At 35.9% G+C, this 24,865-nt stretch overlaps 2 protein-coding genes across 2 annotated transcripts; both read right to left on the reverse strand.

Moving 5' to 3' along the window:
• Window positions 1–306: 306 nt before the first annotated feature.
• On the reverse strand, window positions 307–12,008 carry LOC105353959 (ceruloplasmin-like). The gene is made up of 22 exons (XM_023954350.2): window positions 11,723–12,008; window positions 10,002–10,246; window positions 9,703–9,915; window positions 9,022–9,195; window positions 8,848–8,939; window positions 8,504–8,666; window positions 8,263–8,401; window positions 8,017–8,156; window positions 7,071–7,211; window positions 6,089–6,303; window positions 5,522–5,672; window positions 5,192–5,404; window positions 3,760–3,964; window positions 2,912–3,051; window positions 2,650–2,778; window positions 2,462–2,568; window positions 2,334–2,386; window positions 2,123–2,194; window positions 1,863–1,954; window positions 885–1,021; window positions 736–792; window positions 307–588 (listed from the first exon to the last, which is right to left on the reverse strand). The coding sequence occupies exons 1-22, from the start codon at window positions 11,881–11,883 to the stop codon at window positions 460–462; spliced, it is 3,168 nt and encodes a 1,055-aa protein (XP_023810118.1). The 5' UTR covers window positions 11,884–12,008; the 3' UTR covers window positions 307–459.
• Window positions 12,009–13,729: 1,721 nt separating this feature from the next.
• Window positions 13,730–24,428, reverse strand: LOC101171566 (ceruloplasmin). Its single transcript, XM_011474179.3, has 24 exons — window positions 24,118–24,428; window positions 22,608–22,852; window positions 22,317–22,529; window positions 21,741–21,914; window positions 21,563–21,654; window positions 21,308–21,470; window positions 21,039–21,177; window positions 20,816–20,955; window positions 20,101–20,241; window positions 19,967–20,011; window positions 19,666–19,880; window positions 18,947–19,097; window positions 18,273–18,485; window positions 17,396–17,603; window positions 16,653–16,792; window positions 16,406–16,534; window positions 15,415–15,521; window positions 15,282–15,337; window positions 15,086–15,157; window positions 14,794–14,885; window positions 14,470–14,606; window positions 14,300–14,356; window positions 14,060–14,165; window positions 13,730–13,984 (listed from the first exon to the last, which is right to left on the reverse strand). The coding sequence occupies exons 1-24, from the start codon at window positions 24,276–24,278 to the stop codon at window positions 13,959–13,961; spliced, it is 3,222 nt and encodes a 1,073-aa protein (XP_011472481.1). The 5' UTR covers window positions 24,279–24,428; the 3' UTR covers window positions 13,730–13,958.
• Between the last annotated feature and the right edge of the window lie 437 nt (window positions 24,429–24,865).

Raw genomic sequence — 24,865 nt, forward strand, 5'->3', positions numbered from 1 at the left:
AAAAAGCAGCACAGTGACTAGAAAATTAGAAAGATTAGAACAGTAGGAAACAATTTAAATATCTGAAAAACAGCATATACAAAAACAAAAAAAATAATAAAAAAAGGTCATTCAGGCCCTTTCCCTTTCCTTTTCCGAATATATTGATTGAACATTATATTTACCGATATATATATATATATATATATATATATATATATATATATATATATATATATATATATATAGCTTCACTTATGAAATTAAACAAGAGTGAAAACTTTGTCACAATGTGTTTTGCAGTTAAAATAAAAAAACAAATCGAAGTAGGTACATGTACGTGTGTATTTAAGGACATGTTACGAAACACTTTGGGCCTTCAAAGCAGAAAGTAAAGCACTATATAAGTATAAGCAGTTTACTAGATGTAAAAGAGAAAAAAAAGATGGGTTTGGCTTCACATCATTTTTAGTTGTCATCTCAGTATTTTGGTGGACCCTTGCGTTTTTCAAGGACGGTATATATGGCTTCCATTCCAGCTTTAATGTGGTCGTGGACGTGACAGTGGAACAGCCAAGAACCGGGATACACAGGATGCATCTTCGTCGTCTGCACCAAAAGATTAGATCCATGAACACATTATATTAACTTTATTTTTGATCAATCTGTCATGCCCATTTTATTTTAATGTCTAATAAACACGTGAAATTGATTGAAAAATCAAAGTAGCCAACATTAAACTTTTTTCACTTTTACCTGAAACGTGGCTGGAACCAGCTCATAGACATCAGTGCGGTAGTGATTTCCTCCCAACTGCAGAATGTTAACATATTTTATTTAAACAAATTATTTTTTCTCTTTTCATAAAAAATATGTTTACATGGTGTAAAATTACTGTGATTTACCTTATATTCAACACTGTGGCCATGCCAGTGTACTGTGTGTATGTCCACTATGTTGCCCATTGCCATGATATGCCAGTAAACCTCATCACCAACTTCCATGCACAAGTGAAGGTTACCGTAAACATAACCATTGATGGCTACACAAAGACAAACATAAAAGGTACATTATTATTAAGGACAACTTCATTGTTCTGTATGAAACAGAAAGAGCAATCACTTCACTTACTTCACAATCAAGGACATCAAAATCATTTAAGTTTGTGAGTATGAAATCAAGATTAGTTGTGCTTTAAATCTACTAAATATGTAAATCTATGTCAAAGAATAAACTTTTAAAGAGAGAAATCAAGATCTAAATTTGATTTAAAAAAAACAAATATATATATATATATATATATATATATATATATATATATATATATATATATATATATATATATATACTATAACATAACAAAGTATACATATACAAACTATAACAAAAGAAAGACAGTTTTTGGATGGACAGTTGCTTTTTAAAAGACGTATATGGCAATTTTAAAAACACTGGGTTTTTTCTTCAATTATAGAATTTAGTCAGAATAAATGTTATAGGTGTGAGGATTAGGAACTTTTGTTTGCTTTGTTCAGTTGCTGCCATGCTTTCTTCATTTCTGTCATGTCTTTTGTTTTATCTGCACAGTGTCATCTGGTGTCATTTGTTAATTAATCACAGCTGTCTTAATTTAAGTAATTATCCCAGGTGTATATAAGGGTCTGATTTTCCTGTCATCTGTTTTACCACACTTTTTGTTTCTCTTGTATCTCAGTTGTATCTTCACCAAGGTGAAACAAGTGCCGGAGCATCCGTGTCAAACGGGCCATCCCTAAGTTTTGGTAAACATTTGAGTTTCCTGCATTTTGGGTCCTTTGCCACCAATTCCTGACGAAAACTTGGATGATTAATCTGGAAAGGTTTTGAAATTGAGTTAATCTCACCATGCATTTTGTTGCTTTCCAAAAAGTTTGCATCACTTTTTAAGTTTGGTTGAGGGTTTCTGATGTAGATTCTGATGTTATCATCCAGATACCTATAAGTGAAACAAGCAACACTTTTTTAGAAAAAAGCTTTAAATAGCCTCAAGGGTTTGATTAAAGCATTTTAGCACAACAACTTTATTTTTAAAGCCTGTGGAATTAAAAGAAACATTTTATATTTGATTTCAAACTTAAGATTCTTTTACCAGCATTCCACTTACCAGCTGTCGTTCTCATCAAAGATGAAGAACAGTGTTGCAAACTCTTTCACGTCTTTCTTTAGTCGAAAAATCCTGAAACAACATGATTTGTAAAATGATGCTTCTTTTAAAAAAAATCCTTACATTTTAACATGGCAAGCACATAATTCCATAATCTTTTAAGAAAAGCTGCTACATAATCCCTGACACATGTAGATGCTGAAACACTCACCTATTCCAGCCACGGCAGATAACCAGTGGACCAATCAGTCCACTGTTGAGGTCCTAAAAGGCAGAGAGGATAACTGATTAGAAAGTTTAGAAGTTTTTGAGTGTAACCTCCTAATAGAATCACTATACCTTTGTGACATCAACAGTGGAGTAGTACGCTGAAGCAATGCATGGCTCCTGTTTAGGGGTCGGTCCTGTATTTTTGGTAATGTACCAGGTGTATGAATGAATTTCACCTGCAATGGAGTTTTAGGAGAAGCTTTAAACTTTGACTTTCCTGTCATTCCTGTCAATTTATCCTCATTTTGTGCATGTACCTGGTTTTGTTTCATATACATGGGGGTAATCTGTCTTGACTCCATGTGCATGGATAGAATATGGTCTGGATGCCATATTCTTAAAAACAATTTCAACTTTTTCACCAACAAAAGCATTAATTATTGGACCTAAATGGAAGAGAAATGTTTTAATATTTAAACAACAACAATATGTCTTGAAAATGTACATGTGGTAGATTTTGGTGTCATGATCAAAAGAATGCTAAAGTCTCGAAATATTACTTCTATTCTCCCAGCTTACCCATGATGCCAAGATGCTTCATATCATCTCCTCGTTTCACTTCTTTAGTAAACGTGCAATCGGTAAACTGCCGGTAAACAACCTTTTTGTAACGGGATCCTATGAATCCAGTTTGTCGATCCACAAAGATTATGGCAGGACTATAAAAAAAAAAGATTTGTTAACATCAAGCTTTTTAAAATGGTATACTTCCATTAACAAATCATGGAGTTATACTACAGACAAATATTTTCCTGGTATAAACATTTGAAGTCAAGTGAAGGTAATAAATATTTTGGGTAAAATAATGCTGAGTCAAAAGCTAAATGCAAATAATATATATGTTAACTATAAGTGTAAATTTCAATTTAAAAATGCATCGAAATGTTAAATTTAGGTGTAAATACAGAAATATATTTGTAAACATACACTTAATGTCATAACTACATTTCTATTTAAACAATAAATATCAACAATAAATGTAATTACAAAAGTTTGTCTAGGTGTTATTATTGATGTAAATGCATAGCAATAAATTTAAATAGACGTTTCATGTAAAGCTAAATAACATTAATATTAAATGAAAGTTATAAAAGTAACATAATGAAAAATAAAATAGTAAAATAAAGTTAAAATGGCTCATTTGAATAATAAAATCTGAAATATTTCAAGCCAAATCTTTTTCTTTATTAGCAAATACATCCCCATTTATCAGTAGATTTTAATTTATATAACTTTCTTGTTCGCATTTGCTATTTCTGGCAACAAATATGGTTTAGGCTTCTGATTCAACACTTACAAATTTTACTGACTAACATTAGTTCAATAAAAACTCAAAGCTGTATTTTCACTAGTTTTAAAAGTCATACTTATTTGCACCCTTGTACATTTCTGCTTCAAAGGCACGGCTTGGAGAGAAGTCCCATTCTGTTTCTACAGCAGCAATGAAGTATTTTCTTGAGTGAATTATCCCATTGTTGTGGCGCCGATACGAATGACTCCCCTCCACAATGTAGTTGGCTCGCATCCCATAGCGATAGTGGTCCAATGTGGCAGACACCACTTCAAACTGGCCTGAGACACAGAAAAGCAAATGTCTGTAATTATCTGGGTGAGTTGCACTTTAACCACTCTGAGTTTATGAAATCTCATAATCAACATGTCTAAAGAATCCTAAACCTTTTTTTGAATGTTTGACCATTTGAAGACAAAGTTGGTTATTGGCTCTATAAGTCAACCTAGCTAGTTTAAATCTGAATAATTAATACAAGAAAGTCTTTTATTAGCTTGATTATAATGCAATTAAACATCAAGCAAACCTGGGAGAAAATAGTGTCTTTGTAAACTGAATTTATTTTCCAAGTTTAATCTCAGAAAACATGTTAAAACAAAACAAAAATGAAAGAGTTTTGTTAAATTTCACATTAAAAGATAAATCATGTAATAAAATGGTTATGGTAGAACTGGGATGGGATTATATAAGTTTGGTTCCTTCCACTCCCTTTCAAGCAATATTTATAAATATGTCTAATTATCCTAAGTTTGATTCACCATTGTATGAACGTATAACTGATGATTGTATTGTTTTTGTGTATTATTCTTATTTGATTGCTTGAAATAAACCATTTCAAACCAAAAAAACCCAAACCAAATTAATGAAATTTCATTAAATATAAGTCTCTATATGTCTATTTTGTCTTTTTCTTCATTTACTTATACTATTTTTGTTGAATATTATTTTTGTGTGTAGTCTATTTGTAAAAAAAAGAAATTTGATTTTTGTAAGTTTTTAGATCTATTTGGTGAATATCCCTTGCTTTTTTGTATGCTGTCTCTTATATTTAATTCCACTGACAAACCCTGCTAGGATCTTATTTTTTTAGTTTTTCTTTTACTTCCGCCAGATCCTTGTCTCATCTGTCATATTTTTTATTGGATTTAGTTTGTAATTCATCCTGATTTTTATTTTTTGTTGTTTTCTTTTTAATATTATTCTTGTTCTTTTTTTGTTTGTTTTGGTTTTAGTACCGGTAAGCAGTTTTTCCTTCCTCTACCCTTAAATTGGGTTTTTGGTTCTCCAGCTAATAAAACTGTTATTTCATTATATAAAACAGCTTTTTACACTTTTTTTTTCTTTCTTTCTAGCAGCCCTGAGGTGGTCTTGGTGAAATAATAGCCTAAAATTGTACAATAAATAAACTGACCTGATGTATTTTCTTGACAAAAGGTAGGAGTAGCATTACCAAATTCTGTTTCTGTTCTTTGTTATGATAACACTAAGATAAAGAGTCAGATCCATACCTATGCTGTCCGGCTCCATGGTGACGGTGTGTGAGATGTGAGGGAAAACGCTGATGGTGTCTTGTCTGTTCTGCCGGTAGATGAAACGGTTGCCCTGGAAATAAAGGCTGATGATGTCCGTCTCTGATCCCAGCGCCGACAGGTGCCAAGAGACTTTGTCCCCTTTACACATCCTTAGGCCAGGTAAGTTGTTAAACACAAACCCATTGATTGCTAAAAGAAAAGACAAAGATGTGAAAAGAAATTGGATTCATGTTTAATCTGATTGAAATATTGGGTCAAAAAGAATATTTGAAAAAGATTGTTTGATGAATGAGAGACTGCACACACCGTGCATCTTATTGCTCATCATGAAACTTTCATCTTCCTTGTTAACTGTCCGAGGAGATGTGGTGAAAGTCTGAATGTTGTCATCAAGATACCAGCTGAGGTTCTCATCAAACACTGTGGCCATGAGGTGAAACTCTTTGTTATATTTTTTCTGTAGGACAGAGGAGATGAAACAGGAGGTAATATGTTAATATATCTTTGTGCGACTCAGCTAATTTTTGACTGGCTATATCAGAGAGATCCAAAAAAGGATCTCACATGTATTTACATGTAATATAGCATTAACTTTTATAAAAAAAAATGTTTTGTTGCCATCTTGTGGACCTCTATATTCATTACATGTTACCACATTTGCTCCAATCTTCCAGCCACAATTTGCAAGAGAATTTCTCAGATCACAGATTTCATTAACATAAAACTTTAACAAATGTCTAATCATCATTTTATTCAAATAATATGCAATAAGGCAATAAAGAAACCCTATTAAATGTGGATAAAATTTGTAATGTTAAAAATAGCATAAAAAGACAAACTGTTTTTCACATCTTAGTGAATTACTTCTTTTACCTGCATCCCTCTTTCCAGAGATCCAGGCCGACAGATAAGAAGAGGTCCCACCAGACCGGAGCTGGTGTCCTTAACTGAGTCGACAGCAGAGTAGTACAGGTATGTCAGACAGTCAGATTCTCCCTTCACAGGTCCTGCACCGTGTGGCACCGTCCACTCGTAGGTGTGCACTGTCCTAGGTCTGACAAAAGAAGCTGGCATTGGAGTCCCGTTCCCTGAAATCAAAAGTTTAGACAAGTACAGTTTCAACACTGTACATTGTGATGGTTCCATTTAAATTTCTGCAGATAACGGTTGTCTAAAGCTTAGTCCCTGCATTGTGTGATGGTAAAAGTCTTTTGGAGAATGTTTTTCCTGCTTCTGAAAATGCGCTTGTTGCGGGTGGGATGGGTTTTTTCCGTGATTTTTCAGTCTTTGCTGTCTCCAGTCTGTCCAGTGGAAGTCCAATTAATTGTTCAGTCTCATGGATGATTTTGTTCATTTTGTTTGCATTCCTGGCATTATTGCTGCCTCCCTACACTGCACTGGAAATTGCACCCACCATCACAGACTGATAAAAAAGTTCTAGCATCTCTCTGCAGTAAAGGATCTGAGTTTCTTCAGAAAACAAAGCCTTCTCAGCCCTGTTTTTACACAGCATTGGTGTTAGATAGTCCATCCCACTGTTCAAGTGTTTCCTCGAGTATCTGTAGTGGTAAGCAACCTCTATGTGCACACCCATGATGGTAATGGGAAGCATTTGAGCCAGTTAGTTTTTGTAGTGTTTGAATTGAAATGCTTGTCTGTGCTTCTATTTACAAACCTGGAAAGTTGGCTAACTGACTCACACAAATTTCAACCTCATTCTCTTTTTCTTCCTTAACCTCTACAATTGGCTTGCTGTGTGTGAGCACAAAAAGAAAAAACAGAATAACTGAGGGAGGAAGTTGCTGAATTTAGAACAAAACCCTGTTCTCTCTGGTGTGCTTGAAGTATTACAAACCTTTATATCTGTTGTTGTAGAGTGTTCCGTCCTGATCTATTGTGTACTGCACCCCATGGGCCTGAATCGAGTACGGCCGGCTGGCTTTGTTTTTGAACACAACCCTGATGATGTCTCCCTCCTCAGCTCGCAGAACAGGACCTTAAGAGGTCCAAGAAAAAGAGGAAAAAATGAGACAGGATCATGAAAATCCTAAAAATGAAAGATATGAAACCCATGAGATGAAAAGAGAAAATGTCTAAATTGTTTGTGAAGAATTAGAGCAGGTTAAAATAGATTAGTCATTAGCTCATATTCCTGGATCAAGCTTAGATTAATGAAGTTGTGCAGTTTTGAATAAAGTAACATTAAATATCAAAATACTGTTTGTTGATCCTGCCACTAGATAATAATTTTTCTGATTAAAAATAATGTAAAACTTGGATGTTAGCATTTTTATTGTTTTATTTTTTCACATCTAAAAGCTACAGAAACAAATGAATTAAAAAAACTAAAATCAGTTTGGCCACTGTGCTGCAAATTTGCCTTATATAAGCTCTTCTTTTATCGTGGGGCTCTTGTATAGGTTGCAATGTTTTTTTAAACTAAAAGATTCTTCTATTCAGGGGTAGACCCTCTTGGTTGGTTGGTTTACCATTAGAAGTAGTGTAATTCTAACAATTCAAAACTTTCAAAAAATCATTGGGTCAAGAGAAAACAAAAACCCTGTTTTATAAGGAACAGTTTGAGCAGTTACTGAAGATCAACAAATGCAATTACACGTAGAAAGGAAGGGAATATCTGAGGGTGCAAGTAGGTAAACTAAGCTTGAGGTAGTGAAAGTAGATGGAAGGAACATGGAAAACAAAATTACAGAACAGTTCTGACAAACGCATGACATGAGTCATTGTGGAAGCAGGTGCGAAGAAGATGAATGTTTGTAGCACTTTAGCTAAATTAGAATTACCCAAAATTCCTAGGTGTTCCTGTTCCGAGCTCCATTGCATCTTCTTTCTAAAGCTGCTGTCGGTGTATTCCACATAGCGAACCTTCTTGTAGCTGCTTCCTATGCGGTCTGGACCGTTGCTCACAAATGTCTGTGCCTCACTGTCCGCACAAAAATCACACAGTCACCAAGGAGAAACATGAGCATTTTTCCTAACAGAAAAGTGTGATTTGTTTTTCCTTTTTTTCTTTTTTTTCTTGAACGAACCTTTCCTTTGGAAAATTAGGAGCATAGTTCCAGACTTGCTCCTGAGCAGCGATGAAGTATTCTCTCAGTTTGTAGGCTGGCTTTGTCTCATGAACATTAGGATAACAATTGAAGATCTTAAAGAAAGCCTGCATTCCAGCTATTGAAAAGTAAAAAAACAAAAAAACAAATAGGAGTTAACACATCATTTGATATTTTGGACTGAGCAGTCTCATCTTAAAACAGGAGTAAACACTCTCACCTACGAAATGATCATTGACGTTGCAGGCCAGCAGCCAGAGTCCAGGGCTTTGTGCAACCATTTTGGCTGTGACGCTATAGGCCGGGAACAGACTGATCGTGTCTGTGTGGTGGTTCAGAGCAGTCAGGATCTGACCGTGGAAATGAACTGAATGCATGTCCACCTGTAGACGAAAATATTACCAATTCAATCATCATGATAGACGATGTTAATACTTTTTTTGCTGCCATGTACATGTGAAATAAACATAGGTAAGCCCTTGGTAAAAATTTCGATTTTCTTTTATTTTTACAAAAAATAATTGAGTTGTTACTTTTTATCGTTTCATAAAAATAAGAAGTTACCTCATTGCCGAAGCCAATAGTGTACCAGTTTACCCTGTTGCCTTGGCACATGTTTAGTCCGGGTAGGTTACCATACATAAAACCATTGATAGCTGTAATTAATAAATAAAACACTATTAGTCAATCAAAGACTATAATACAACAATAAAAGTCATGTTTTCCTTCCAAACTCACCGTGCATTTTATTACTCTCGATAAAATTCGGATCGTCTTTCAAGCCCTCAGTAGGATCTGAGACAAATTTTTTTATGTTGTCGTCAATGTACCAGCTCATGTTTTCATCTGACACCAGGAACATCACAGTGAAGGCTTGGTTTGCATATTTGTCACCACATGCATCCAGAGTTCCTGCAAAGGGCAGAAAATGACATCTTTATCACAATTGTAAAACCATTGTAGTAAATAACAGTACTTTGAAATCTCTTTTGGCTTTGGCAACATTTGTTTTATATATTTTTTCCCTTGTGCTATCTTAGATGACCCCACCCTTACATTGACGTGTTCTCCCTACCATAATAAAGTGCCTAGGATAGCACAAGGGTTACGGCAATTTTCCTTATAGCAGAGCATTTCTTCTTCCAAAGGTACAGATTTTTTTAAGCTTGTTGTTTTTTTAAAACTCATGATAAACAAACAAAAAATGCTTTCTTCTGTTTTGTTGTGTTTTTATTTGAAACAGCACGGCATTAAACTTGTTTTATGATAAAAAAAAAACTGCAAAAAACATGATTTTTCATAGTCTGAATTCAGGAATAAACACTGTTAATCTACAATGTTAATCTTTAGAATAAGGTTTACAAAAAAAAAAAAAAAAATCTAAAAATGCATTGGTATATGATAGGGTTGAAAATGTACCTTTTTTACAGATAATGAGAGGTCCAACTAATCCTGAGTTGATGTCCTTTACTGTGTTCAAATGAGAGTGATAAAGCCTGGTCACACAGTTACTGTCATCACTTGTTGGACTGTGGGTTTTTGTAAGGATCCACTCGTAGCTAAAGACTTTTCCAGGAGGCACTGCATCATCCTCCTTCAGCATCGGGCCGGTTCCATCTGGATACAAGGCTCCTGCAGGGGTTCAAACAAAACAATAGCATGTTTCTATCCTCCTTTTAAACATGTCCTGACGTTGATATAATTTGTTCAAGTCTCACCCTCTTTGCCTTTGGTGTAAGCCAGTCCATGCGGGTGGACAGTGTAAGGTCTGGATGCTAAATTTTTCAGATGGATTACAACTGTGTCTCCCTCCTCAGCCATCAACAATGGGCCCATGTAACCAAGCCAATCAGGCTTTAACATCTCTTTACAGTAGGTGGCGTCAGTGTACTCCTTGTAGATAGCTTTCTTGTAGACCGCACCAATTCTTTGGGGACCTCTTTTCAGAAAAATTGAGGCCTCTCTGTAAGAAAACCCCAGCAGACACAAACAAGTAGTAAGTGTTTTGTTGTGTTTTCGTGGTCACCGCTATTCTGAATGAGAATACAAATTTGATTTAACATCCATCCATTTAACTTCTAAAGATAAAAGGATGAAAGTTGGCTGCTGCTGGAGCCAACCCAGCTACTGTTGGGTGAACGTGTGCTACACCCTGGAAAGGTCACCAGTCTTTTGCAGAGTAACATACTCACACACATGCACACCTAGGGGCAATTTGAAGACACCAATTAACCTATGAAGGAAGTTTTTGGAGTGTGGAAGGAAGCTGGAGTGCCCCGGAGAAAACCCCTGGTGAGCGGGTACGGCATGCAAACTCCACACATAAAAGGTTCCAGCTGAGATCTAAGCCAGGTCCTTGTTAGTGCTAACCACTACTCCAGCGTGCAACAATTAAAAATTATGAATAAAATAAAGTTTCATGAGCAAATCAGTCTGTTGAAAGAGTGAGATCTGATATCAAATATGTGGAGATTGCAAGATATCTAATAAAAACTAGCATGCGTAAAGCAACAGATATATGTATTAACAGAATGAAGGAGTTTATATTTTCCCTTAAACAGATTCGGTTGAAACACATCTTAAAATGCCAATACTAATTATCATATTTTCACAAGTAATGTTAAGTATGCAGGCCGGTAGACAACCAAATCATGTCACAATCGAGAGCGTAACATTAAATCAACTCATGCAACTAAATGTAGATGAAAAACTGAGCTGAAATCTACACATCAGGCACATACAAACTTTCAAAATACATCTCAATTACGATCTAAGTATATACTAAAATAAAATTGTAAATTACTTGTTAATTTTACCGGGCTTGACTTACTGCATTGACATTTGAGATACGAATGATAAGAGCTGACTACATTCTCTCTTCAATTTCAAAAATATGCCATCACAATCATACATGAAGTCGAACATCTTGATCATATAAACACTTCTTTTATATGGAAACAGACTTTCACCCTTAACCTTATTGATTTTACACTACACAACTAATATGTCCTATTACGGTAAATGCCTGCTCAACCAAAGGGTAGAGCACATATTTAAATTGTTTTTTCAAAAACATTGTGTATAACTCACCAAAGGAGAATTCATTCATTTGTTTTTCTTTCTTGATCGGATCGTTTAAGGAATATAGGACTAGTAGAAAATCATTACCATGCAATATTAAAAAACGGATTTTACAAAGTAAAGTAACTGAGTGGATGCGTGAACTTCAAAGCCAAATTGGTGAAGAGTTTGTGTCTGAAGTGGGTTAAGTACTGGGAAAGTATAGGAAAGGGTTTTTTAAATTAAAAGTTTGGTCAATATTAGAAATTGTTCTTTAAAATTGTAAAAACACAAAAGACTGCAAAGAATGCACACACACAAATTTAAAACCACCTTGCTTTTTTCAGATGATGTGTTAAATTTCAAAATCTGTACTTACTCATCCTCATCGATGGTTCGATTTTGAATAAGATTCATCCCACTGGGTGCGTAGTTCCAGTGCACCTCTTCTATCTGTATAAAATGCTCTCTTTTTATGGCAGGAACACAGATGGTTGAGGAAAGGAACAATAACACAGTTCTCACACAGAACCTGTGCATTTTGAAAAAATCTGGGCAGTTGCTTATTAAGTCTGAGAAAAGTGATGCAAAAGAGCATATGTTTTTCTTTTCTTCTTTTACTTCTCCTCAACTGATCATCAAGATTATGGTAGCAATGCAGCCTCAACCTCAGTCAATTTTTATATATACCCAGTTAACAGACCGCACGCAGGAATTAAATATGCCTCTGACTACAAAAGTATGTGCCAAATAGACAGTTTACTGATAAGTATGCTGAATTAGCACAATAACAGAACATCTTCAAGCATTTGTAAATTGTTGGCATTTTGAACTGAACAATCTAACAACTTTGTAAAGGGAATGATTACCTTCACTGAGCAACCTTCTTTAAAATAATTAAACAGCAAGAAAAAAAGTTAGAGGTAAATTCACTGGTCAAAGCTGAGAAACTTCCTAAATCCAATAAAAAACTCCCAGTTACAGGCATACAGTAAATTTTAATTGTTATTTAGAAGATTTGTAGATATTTTAATAAAATTATTGAAAACCTTTATCTTTATTATCTACTGTATGTATTATTCATTGATTTCAGTGATGTCTGACCTGTAAAAATTGCAACTTTACTTAGCTTTTGCAAAAAGCTTAAATATATATATGTGAATGATTCTCGAGGTGACCTGTCTATAGTGAACCCTGCCTTTGCCCTATACCACTCAGGATGAAGCAGGTATATAAGTTAAACTTTTATCTAAAAAAAATGACAGTCAAGAATCAAAGTAATGAAAAAACACTTTTCTAAAGAAGACCTGAACCTTAGACCTTGAAATGATATGTTCTTTGTGTTCAAAATATAAACACAAAACCTCCAAAATACAACAACACTGATTTTTGAAGGACAGAATTCCTTATAAGAATGAATGTTTTCCAGATTTTCTCTCTGAGTAGCAAAAGGTACCTACAAGTAATAGATAAATAATTAAAACAATAGTGTACGTTTGCCGCAATAACATTAGACAGCACTAAGAGCAGAGTGTTGCTTTTGGTAACTGCAGTGTTACTTAAAGACTCAAACAGCAGTATTTAAAAAGAAGGGATATAAAATTATTTGTTGTAAGGTTTTTTTTTTCCTCTTTAATTTTGTCAGAAGACTTTTGAGCTATTTTTATTTGTTAATTTGTTCCTCAAAGAACAAAACATTCAAACGTCAGCACAGCATAAAAGCAAGAGGAGAGAACAGAAACGTCTTGTTCTAGATACAAAAAAAGAACACAAGAGGCAGGGGGAAAAAAACTGCTGGACTCATCCTCGTCACACACTACAGAGCAGTCATCCTCAGCTGCATTACTGCCACTTGAGCTGCAGCCACAGATGTTAACTTATCTTCTGTGTGTGCACGTTCTATCAGCAAAGAATTGGACACCAAAACACACATTTATCTGCTAATAGCTGTTGGGGCTTGGTGCTAGGACCTAAAGAGGAAACAGTAGTTTCAGGAAAAAAATCTACAAAAAAAGAAACACTTTATTACACCGCAAAATCCATACATATTGATCAAATACTGTACCTTTAACTTGTTGCAATTTGAAAGCATTCATACCTATCCAAGCAAAGCAGACTATCAGAAAAAAAAACACAGTTATCTCAAAAATCTAATCTTACAAATTCCTGAAAGAATTTATTACTTCTTTTAGGTAAAAATATAATCACGTCTCTAAAAGACACGATTTCTTTTAACTTCTTCCTATTCCATTTCAAACTATATATTGGTGTAATTTATTTTCGTTTCTAATTTAAAATGTTCTGTTGTTTTCTTTTGTTGCTTTTATTGTTTTCTATGTACTGTCCAAAATACATTTACAAACAGACAAACAAAACAATCTACAAATTCAGAAGGAAACAAAATCTTTATTTGTAAATTCAACATACATGAACAAATTGCAAAGATTTTACAGGTTAACATTTCAATGTATTTTTTTTATGTGCTCTGAAAACATACTTGTAGATATTAAAAAATATCAATTACCTTTGAATTTTGATAATTTTGAGTCTAGTTTTCCACTTTCTTATGAGTAAAGACAAGGGCAATATTTTTGTCTTCTGCCTTGATCGTTGATTCAGCCAAACATTCCACTTCGTTGTGCTGTTAAAGAGAAATAGGAAGGCGGTTATTTCAGTTGTTTTTCTATTTCAGTGTAACTTCCTCCACAATTCTGACCTTTTTCAGTGACAGTGTACAGGGCTTCCATTCCAGCTTTAATGTGGTCGGTAACATGGCAGTGGACCAGCCAGGTACCAGGATACTGAGGTCGCATTTTTACCGTCTGCACCACAAAAAGATGACAAACATCACTTCTTACTTCTTGACTTTCATTTATTTTTGAGACACAACCTACTTTTAGCTGATTTTAAGTAAACATTTGAACCAAAATGTAAGTTATATACGTTTTGTTTTCACCTGAAATGTGGCTGGAAACAATTCGTATGAATCAATACGATGGCGGTTTCCTCCAAGCTGCGGAAATAGGCAAAATATTTGAGTAGTTTTTGCAAAATTGTGTTTTTTTTCTACTATGTTTAATGAGCTCAACCATCCATGAGCTGGAAATCAATTTTAAAATAGTTTACCTTATATTCCACACTGTGACCATGCCAATGAACAGTGTGCAAGTCCACCTCATTGCCCATTGCCATCAGGTACCAATACACTTTGTCACCAGCCTCCATGTACAAATGCAGGTTGCCATACACATAACCATTAATGGCTACACAAACACACAGAAACACAAAATGTGAATTTAGCAATTGGCAACTATTTTTGGCATTAAACTTCAGCCTTTGGACAGAAACATCAGTAAAGAATCCATTTTCAAAAACCCAAATATGATGTCTGGGTCACAGAGTTTCAAGGAAATATCCATGTGCTCAAAATGGTGTGTGAGCTCATCTCACCGTGCATCTTATTGCTCTCAATAAAGTCCTCATTGTCCTTTATATTTGGTCGAGGGTTTCTGATGAATCTTCTAATGTTTTCATCAAGATACCTAATAATAATACAACAGTTATTGAGTTGTTGTTTTCTAAATTGTTGAACAGAAACACATTTATGTGAAAATAGCAAGCAAATTCAGTGAATAAAGTTTTTGTGAATGACGATGCTTGACGTGAAAACAATATCATGATGAAGCCTGATAAAGTCTAGACAACAATCATTCTTTTAAATACGTTATTGTATTTTACCTACCAACTTTCATTTTCATCAAAAACTAAGAAAAGCAGTGCTAACTCCTCCACTTCCTTCTTTAGTCCGAAGGACCTAGAAAGATCATAGTTCTGTTAAAGGTATGGAGGCAAAAGATTTTTAAAACCTGTAAGTTGATCACCTTGGGACAAAAATCCAAGCACAACATGGAACTTTGAATATGCTTGTTACTACTCACCTGGCCCAGCTTCGACGGCAGATCACCAGTGGACCAATCAGCCCACTGTAAAGGTCCTATCAAACAGGGAGAGGATTGTTGGTCAGGAGGTAACTGCGTTTATTGGTTTATCCCTAAAAAATAATCATTGTACCTTTGTGACATCTACAGTGGAGTAGTACGCTGACACAGAACACTCTTCCTGCTCTGTGGTTGGTCCTGTGTTCTTGTTGATGTACCATGTATATGTGTTGGTTTCACCTGTGGCATAAAGAGTTTTATGATGACTCTAGTGGCAAAGAATACAGTACATCCACACAACAATGTGTTCTCAAAGCATTTCATGCTTTTAGTTGTTTGTAGCATCTCTTTAGTCTTTAAAGTCTCACTCTTTTGATCTATTTTCTAAGCATTTCCAGTGGTCTTTTATTCATAATTATGTCACTTTCAGCCAAAATCAAAAAACCTGGGTCGTTTTTCTAGAACAGAGTTTCTGCAGAGCAGCAGAGGTTCATTAGAAATTTGACTCTGATTTGCGGGCAGGACTGTTCACCTGAAGCAAGCCTGCACTCATTTCCCATCATCCTTGTTGTTTACCCACTCTGCCACTAGCTTACAGCCACTCACAACCGCTACGTAACATCAGCGGTGCAACAAAAGTTGGAGCACTTTGAGCCAAACAAACAAAAATTGGAGCACTTTGAGCCAGATGCCAGCTCAGACGAGGAAAACAAAGACAACGGTGGATCCAGTCGTCTACAAGTGGATGCATCAGAAGGGGGCAGAGAAGGGAGCTTGTGGCCTACTGCTTGTCCCTTGTATGTAACAACAACAAGCTTTTTTAAACTGTATATTTTTGTCTGCTACTGATTTACCATGATTTGAACAAAGCAACACTCAGAAATGCAGTTTTAATCCTAAATTCTTGTACTTCCTCCATCGGGAGAATAATGCTACAATATCATGTTAAAAACACCAAAAGCATCTTTCAGTGGAGTACATTTTTTATTTCATGAGGTTGTGACCTCTTGTAAAGCTCATATTAAGTCCAAAGGGACATGTTGCCTAGTGATGTTAATTTCAAAAAAACAAATTTTAATTTTAAAAGAAATTCTTGTCACTCTTGTTCTACCGTCTTCATGTACCTGCTTTTGTTTCTTGGACACTGGGCGACTCTGTCTTGATTCCATGGGCGTGGATGGAATAAGGTCTGGATGCCATATTCTTAAAAACTATTTTCACTTTGTCCCCAATATTAGCATGAATCATCGGACCTAAGTGAAGGAGTTGCAAGTATTTCAGTGAACAGTGACATCAGAATAGAACAACTAAAGCACAACAATGTTTTTCATGTTCATGTAAATTTCTGATTATATTTGAATTTCAGTTTACCCATGATGCCGAGGTGCTCCATATCAGGTGTTCTTTCCACTGGTTTTGTGAACTTCTCGTTGGTGTACTGTCGGTATACAACCTTTTTGTAACGGGAACCTATGAGTCCTCCTTGTGGATCAACGAAAGCGGGGGCGGGACTAAAATGAAGAAAACATTTGACTAAATGAAAGTTTACACATTTTCTACTGTGTACAGTAATACTGACATTCGATGCAATTATTACTCTGAGAAAGAAACTTTGAGGACAAACACATCTCCACACGGACTATTATTGTGAAGCTTGTGGATTGGATCGATTGGATTATCCCTTGTACTATCCTAGGCACTTTGACATTGGGAGTGAGGTCATCTAAACCCCACAAGACAGTGCGCTGAGCCTTTTATCTTCAATGATATGTGATCTTCACTGGTTTTCATGGATTACATGAAATCCTCTCCACCTTTATCCACCTTTGTCATGGTAGGGAGAACACGTCAAGGGTGGGGTCATAGGATAGCACAAGGGTTACAGATGACAACATTTCAGAGGATTAAATTGAAATCCATGTTGCACTTCTGGAAGCATGACTGTTTGGATTAACCTGAGTTTTGAAAAAATATCGTTTAAAATAATTCATATGCAATGTTCAAAGATGTGGGCAATTTTGACATCTGGCATTTTTACAATTTTTATTCATGAACAGGAAAAAATAAAGACATCAGAGCTGTATTTTCACAATATTTGTTTTGATGTTTCATACTTCATTCCTTGATCCCTGAACATCTCTGCCTCCCAGGTGCGGTTTGGAGAGTAGTCCCAGTCGATCTCCACAGCAGCGATGTAGTACGTTTTTGAATGGAGCATCACCTCACTCTGGCGCTGAAACAGACTACATTTCTCCACAGTGTAGTTGGCTCGCATACCATTCCGATAATGGTCCAGTGTGGCGGACACCACTTCAAACTGACCTGAAACACACAAAAAAATTGCCTTGAAGGGAGCTGCTGTGAATGAGCTGCTGCCCATGTGAACCTGTGTGGTAAACCCACAAACTCTGTCACAGGCTACTCCACCTGTTTTAACACCTATGTACATAAACTAATCAGTTTGAATGAACCAAGTCACTGATTAGAAAACGTTTAAACACTCACAAGTACTGTAAAGAGTGGAAGTAAATAAATGGTTCAAATTTGCTGGAAAAAAATATTTCTAATACAACTGTTAAATTAGAAAACTAAAATAATATCTAGTCATCCATGTTCTAAACCTGCTGAATTCCCATGTTGAGCTACAGGACAGTGTAGAATCACCCATCACTACAGTACCTACCTACAGTAAAACTGTTTCTTTTGATTGTGGTTATTATTTTCTATTGAAATCTCTGAGTTCAGGTGGAAAGTAGAGCCTTCCATATTTGACAATAGATAAAATATTTCTAATTATAATTTTTGAAATAGTAAAAGATGGCTGTTGTTCATGTTGTAAAGTGAATGAAATTTGTATTTATTATTCTAAATCAATGAAAAGCTTGTATTCTTATTTCGGATTTAGTTTGTCAATTTTTTTTCTTTATATATACACATACTTTACTGGTCCTGGGATTTTGACCTGGTAGAACGTTAGAGGCAAATCCATACCCATGCTGTCTGGCTCCATAGTGACGGTGTGTGAGATGTGAGGGAAAACGCTGATGGTGTCTCGTCTGTTCTGCCGGTAGATGAAACGGTTGCCCTGGAAATAAAGGCTGATGATGTCCGTCTCTGATCCCAGCGCCGACAGGTGCCAAGAGACTTTGTCCCCTTTACACATTGTCAGGCCAGGTAAGTTTTTAAACACAAACCCATTGATTGCTAAAAGAAAAGACAAAGGAGTATAAAACAAGTAAATTTGATATCAATTAAGGCTGAATAATTCAGAGGGGATGTTCAGTAGACATGTGCATAAAAGTGAATTTTGCTGTGACGTTAAAACACTGCAACTGTTTTCATTTCTGTAAAACTTTTCTTATGTTATCATTTTTAATTCAAAAGCTTTCATCTTCTCTAAACATAGAATTCATTGATTTAGACTTTTTTTCTTAATGAGTATGCTAACGTGACTTCTCCTGAAGCCGACTAAATCACAGCAGATCTATTGATCTTACTTATTATGTTCAGTCAAACACATAAATACACTTCAACTAAAAAGAAAAGCCTTAGGTTAAAACTGTGGCTCTTAGTGGATCAAGATAGAGAAGGCAAAACTGTTTACATAAGGTTTAAATGAACTGAATTAAAGCAGAGGTGTCTGAGGAACACAAGGCTGGACACACCGTGCATCTTATTGCTCTCCATGAAGCCATCATCCTCTTTTTTGACAGTCTTGGGAGCAGTGGTAAAAGTCTGAATGTTGTCATCAAGATACCAGCTGAGGTTCTCATCAAACACTGTGGCCATGAGGTGAAACTCTTTGTTGAAGTTTTTCTGTGTGACATTTAAAAGAGAAAACAAAACGTTTCCTTTTATTCTGAGAATTGCTTTGAGCTGTTTTCTTATCTTGGTTTTAAAGGCTGAAAAGAGGTTTCAAAAGTGTACTATGATTATCAGATAACAGAAAAAGAAACAGCTGCTAAAGTTTATGCAGTTTTTTTCATTGGGCTTTTCTAATTCAATTTGCACTTTCCCTTGGCCCTGAAGACTGTTCATGGTCCAATTTTCTACTATGCCTGAAAAACGTGTTCCTATCTTGTAAAATTGCATCTTAAAGGTCAGAGTGACCTTGTAATTGTAATATATTTTTGAAAAAACACAAGTAGAAGATAGGCAGATGTCAGCCAAAAACAGTATACTTTCTGAGTAAACATAATTTTGCTTGAACCCAGGTTGGGCCTAGTTTTTTAACTCCAGTTGAAATAAAAAAAAAACTCCTTGAAAAACAGTGAAGCAATTCTAAAACTCATTAAACCTCGATGGAGAAGGATTAAAAGGGAAACGCTTTCTCTTTTTCTCTAAAAAGCTATAGGAAAATTATATTGACTGCATCTTTTTTCACCTGTATTCCTTTCTTCAGAGATTTTGGTCGACAGATGAGAAGAGGTCCCACCAGACCGGAGCTGGTGTCTTTGACCGGGTCGACAGCAGAGTAGTACAGGTATGTCAGACAGTCAGATTCTCCCTCCACAGGTCCCGCACCCTCAGGCACCGTCCACTCGTAGGTATACACTGTCCCAGGTCTGACCAAAGCCGCTGGTGGAGGAGTCACCACCCCTGCAGATGCAATGGTATGACTAGTTGCATTAAAACTTTTTTAGATAGAATCTCAGTAACAGTATTATAGCCAGACTTAAACTCACTTGGTTGTTTTTTCAGCTCCCTCAGTTTCTTTTCTGTGTACGACTCTGATAAGAACAATTTAAAGTTAAAACAAGATGCTGAGAAAAGGACTAGAATGTTCTACTTTAATAACAGTTTTTTGAAATAAATGAACCTTCAAGCTCATTGAAGTAGCGAGTCCCGTCCTGTTCTATGCTGTACTGCACTCCGTGGGGCTGTATTGAATACGGCCGGCTGGCTTTGTTCTTAAAAACAACGCGGATGGTGTCTTTTTCTTCAGCGCGCAGAACTGGACCTGGTTGAGTTCAAGAGGAGAAGAAGTGACCCAAAAGCAAACAGATTTTTAAAGGTTTGGTTCATAGGCAAAAACGTGTTGCCAAAAAGAACAAGTCATGAAGATTTCAATTATAAATGTTATTAAATTACTCCAACACTTTACATAATAATTTTGCTCATCTTTTTCAAGAAAATGTCTATTTAACATCAGTGTTTATGAAAAAGTTTGTAGACAGCTTTAGTCCTTCTAAAATACAATCCAGTGCAGTGAAAAAAATCTTGTGGTCACCAAAATTTTCTTTTAGATAAATACTATTTCTATGATTCTTTTGAACAATATTTTGGTGTTTGTTCTAGTTCTTTTTGTATTGAGCCTGTATTTTTTAGCTTTGTCTTGGTTAGAAGTAGTAGATCAGAGTTAGATGCCGAAGCAAGCCAGATTAAAAAACTAAAAAACGTTAAAATAACTAAAAAAGTTATTCTTTGGAAGAAGCGGTGAGTCGGGAGCTTAAAATAGAAAGAGATGCAGTCAAGTTCGATGACTTTGATGTAATGAATGATAGTTTATATGCTTAATGTTCAGCTTGGATTACCCAAAATTCCCAGATGTTGCTCCTCTGGGCTGCGTAGCATCTTTGTCATGAAGCTGTTGTCAGTGTATTCCACATAGCGAACCTTCTTGTAGCGGCTTCCAATGCGGTTTTGACCTTTGGTCACAAATGTCTGTGCCTCACTGAGGGGAATAAAAGGGCAAATAAGTGTGTGGGTGTCAAGAGAAACATGACCTTTATTTTTTGTGTGTGTAAAGTAACCCACCCGTCACTTGGCACTGTAGGAGCGTAGTCCCAGACCTCCTCTTCAGCAGCAATAAAGAACTGTCTGAGCTCACCGTGAGGCCTTGGCTTATGGACATTGGGAAAGCACTTCTTGATCTCAAATAGAGCCTGCATTCCAGCTGTTGCACAAAATAAAACAATTAAAGAAAGACATCCCCAGTTATTTTAAAGTAGAGGCATGACATCTACATGCATAACTAACTTTTTTGTTTGTGTGTTTGTTGAGAAACAACATGTAATCCCTCTCACCCATTAGATGGTCATTGACGTTGCAAGCCAGCAGCCAGTGTCCTGGATTGTCTGCAACCATTTCCGCTGTAAAACTAGAGGCCGGGAACAGGCTGACCGAGTCTGTGTGGTGTTTCAGGACCGTCAGGATCTGACCATGGAAATGAACTGAATGCATGTCCACCTGTAACATTGGTAACATTACTTTTTATTACAGCTGTTACAACAGTTTGTGAACTATAAATTCAACCAATATTGTGTTATTAATCATGTTACCTCATTGCCTAAACCTATCATGTGCCATTGAATCTTGTTACCTTGGCACATGCTCAGTCCAGGCAGATTGCCATACAGAAAACCATTTATTCCTGCAATAAATAGAAATATATATACACAAAGTTATCAGTGCATCTGGGTGTTGATAAAAAATAAAAGATGTTCTTCCTCTACAAACCGTGCATCTTATTGCTCTCGATGAAATCTTCATCTTGCTTCAGGTTCCCAACAGGGTTGGTGATGTGTGTCCTGATGTTTTCATCGAGATACCAGCTGAAGTTTTCATCTGTCACCATGAACAGTAAAGCGTAGGTGTAGTCTGCAGATCTGTCTCCATGTACATCCAGAGTTCCTACACAGAACAAGAAAATACTCTTTTTATTTTGTTGTATTTATTTCTTAAAACAGATAAACTGGTTTGCATGACGTACAACTACCATAACCAGACTTTGTATTTTGGTCATTTGAATATTTTTTCCAAGATTTATTCTCTTTTAAGTAAAATGTGATATTTTTTAAAGAATGGTTGGATTATTTTTACTTTCATTCATTTAAAAAGTCAAGCATATGCTACATGTGCTGCCTCCAACAAAAAATGCATAGATTTCTGAGCTGTTTCTTTTTCACGTTGTGTATTAGTATTTTGTGCTATACTTATTGTGGTGGAGCCTCTTTTTCTCTGCTGTTGTTCACCAATTGAATGTAATATAAAGGATATCCAGTGTTTGCGCTTCTTTGTGGACAAAAGAAATACCTCTTTTACAGATGAGAAGGGGTCCTATGAGTCCCGAGCTGATGTCGTTTACTGCGTTCACATGTGAGTGGTAGAACCGGGTCATGCAGTTATTGTCATCAGCTGTTGGACTGTGAGATTCTGGGAGGGTCCACTCATAGATCACAGTTCTACCAGGGGGCACAGAGTCGTCTTGTTTCAGTAGATGACTTGTTCCATCTGGATATAGGGCTCCTGCAGATGTCCACACAAACAAAGGGATGTATACCAGTGTCTACACCCTGCCCAGACCCTGATGTGTTTGAGTCTCACCCTCGCTGCCTTTACTGTAGTTCAGTCCGTGTGGGTGAATACTGTAAGGTCTGGATGCTGAGTTTTTGAGATTGACAATCACTGTGTCCCCCTCCTCGGCCATCAGCACTGGGCCTAGGTAGCCCAACCAGTTTGGTTTTACCACCTCTGTTCTGTAGGTGGCGTCACTGTACTGTTTGTAAACTGCTTTCTTGTAGGTGGAGCCGATTCGCTGAGGGCCCTTTTTCAAAAAGACTGCCGCTTCTCTATAAAAAAAAGGAAAACAAGTTTGACATAAGAATTTTCAAATCTTGTTTCGTTTTTTTATTTTTATTTTTGAGGATTTTTTTTAATAGAGGGATTTATGCTAAACTTGACACAAAAATATTTAAACAATTTTGATTTTATTGTCAAAGTTAAAATATGGATCAGAAAAGAGGTCTGCTTTCAGACCAGGTGCTGCAGAAAATGCTTCTTTAAGGTTACTACTGATTGGACATCCAGCTTAAATTTCAGTTTCGGAATTATTTTCTTGTTACATACATTTAAGTATCTATACACCCTTTAAATATGTGGAAAACTTTATGTTAAAACGTTAACTTTATATTATTTTTAAGTTACATCTTTTGTAATCTAAAAACAGACCATAAAAAACAGTTATGCAGAGGTAGAGTGGTGGACCTCTGATCTGAAGGTTCAGTTCCCGCCTTGCCCCACCCATGTGTTGAGGAGTCTTTGGGCAAGACACTGAACCCCACATGGCTTGTGGTGGTTATAGGTTGGCACCAGTTTTTCGCAGCAGAGCTGCCATCATTGTGTGTATACGTATGTAAATAGGACTCTGACTGTAAAGCACTTTGGGCCTCCTAAGAAGGTATTAAAGCTCTATCTAAGCATATACCATTTACCATTTTGGCCTCCTGTTTATCCATACATCAGGCTGCTATGTTTTAAGAAAAAAGAAAATAACGATTTGCAGACTTTTTCACTTTAAAAATTATAACATGTCTATATTTTTGGCAAACATTAATATTCTAGAAGGCAATCTTTTTCCAAAAAAGTATTTTGTAGTAAAAGTCCTTTTTCATCATAACTCGGTATTTCTTTCTTGAAAAAGCTATAACTGACTTTCAGCATGTTTCTAGTATTGGGTGCATTGATGCGATGTATCTGACACGCTTTACAGTACGTAAGTATTTTACACTCTTTTCTTGACTCACTTTCACTAAATATAAATATTTTTTAAAACCAAGATGCTGAAAATCTTTTCCAGTTAAACTTAAATGTCAAGACTTCTAGAACTAGTGTTCTTTAGTTACAAAAGACTTTATGATACAGACTAGTGTATCTGCACTTCGTCAATAGAAGGACAGGAAACAGATGTTTTTGTTAGATCTAACAGAGAAAAAAATGAGTTTAAGAAGACACTACAATCTTTATCCTTAAGACAAATCTTAAACTCCTTGCATTTAACTTGTAGTGCTGTTCAACTTCATTCAAGTCCAGGTACCCAAGTGTGATGTGTACTCACTCATCCTCCTGGAGTGTTTGGTTCTGAATAAGGTTCATCCCGCTCGGTGCATAGTTCCAAGTTACCTCTTCTATCCTGAGAAAATACTCTCTTCTCATACCAGAAACACACATTGCAGTGCAGCAAAAGAGCAATGCAGTTCTTATGACAAATCGATGCATTTTGAGAATTCTTTTTCTTCAGTCAAAAGTAATGAAATGATTTTTTTTAAAAGACTTTCTAAGATAATAAAGAGGATGAGTCGGGTCAAACTTTTGACAGATGGCCATTCAGCCTCTCTAAACCTCAGACCTTCTCTGTACTTTGTCTTTATACTGACACAGTCAACGCTTAGGACTGATGAAATAAAAAGGTCACTGACCGTCAGACTGGGAGGCAAACATGTAGCTGCCTGATAAGCAGGCTGAACTTAAAATGAACAGAATGGTTTTTTTTGTGACAAACCAAACATTTGTCCTGAAACTCATCCTCCATCTGTAAATGTTTCCAATTTTTTTTAAAACTTTAGCTAGCTTTAATTCATAATTAGCCACAGCGTTTGCAGCCTAATTAATTGTTCATAATCATTAACACAGAACTCATTTCATTCAGCCTGTGCTGAAAATGGCTTCATTTCTGATCTAGTCATTGTTGTAAAACTCATTAACAATTAAGATGTGCCTTCCTAAGGACAGAGTGGTCCAAATCATAAAAAAATACGTTTCTAGTATTTTAGTAGGTGGCTTTGACTCTCTTGTCAGTTTAAAAT

This window comes from Oryzias latipes, chromosome 4 (genome assembly GCF_053564925.1).
Source record: "Oryzias latipes strain Hd-rR chromosome 4, Olatipes_Hd-rR_3.1".
NCBI classification, from domain to species: domain Eukaryota; kingdom Metazoa; phylum Chordata; class Actinopteri; order Beloniformes; family Adrianichthyidae; genus Oryzias; species Oryzias latipes.

Excerpts from the sequence above, each read along its gene's own strand:
- LOC101171566 (XM_011474179.3), bottom strand. The coding sequence starts at position 24,278 with ATGCATCGATTTGTCATAAGAACTGCATTGCTCTTTTGCTGCACTGCA. Across the intron at positions 19,881-19,966 it reads GGAGCTGAAAAAACAACCAA|GGGTGGTGACTCCTCCACCA; the intron begins GTGAGTTTAAGT and ends TTGCATCTGCAG. Across the intron at positions 14,886-15,085 it reads TTTGATGAAAATGAAAGTTG|GTATCTTGATGAAAACATTA; the intron begins GTAGGTAAAATA and ends TATTATTATTAG.
- LOC105353959 (XM_023954350.2), bottom strand. The coding sequence starts at position 11,883 with ATGCACAGGTTCTGTGTGAGAACTGTGTTATTGTTCCTTTCCTCAACC. Across the intron at positions 10,247-11,722 it reads CGAACCATCGATGAGGATGA|AGAGGCCTCAATTTTTCTGA; the intron begins GTAAGTACAGAT and ends GTTTTCTTACAG. Across the intron at positions 2,387-2,461 it reads CCACTGTTGATGTCACAAAG|GACCTCAACAGTGGACTGAT; the intron begins GTATAGTGATTC and ends TCTGCCTTTTAG.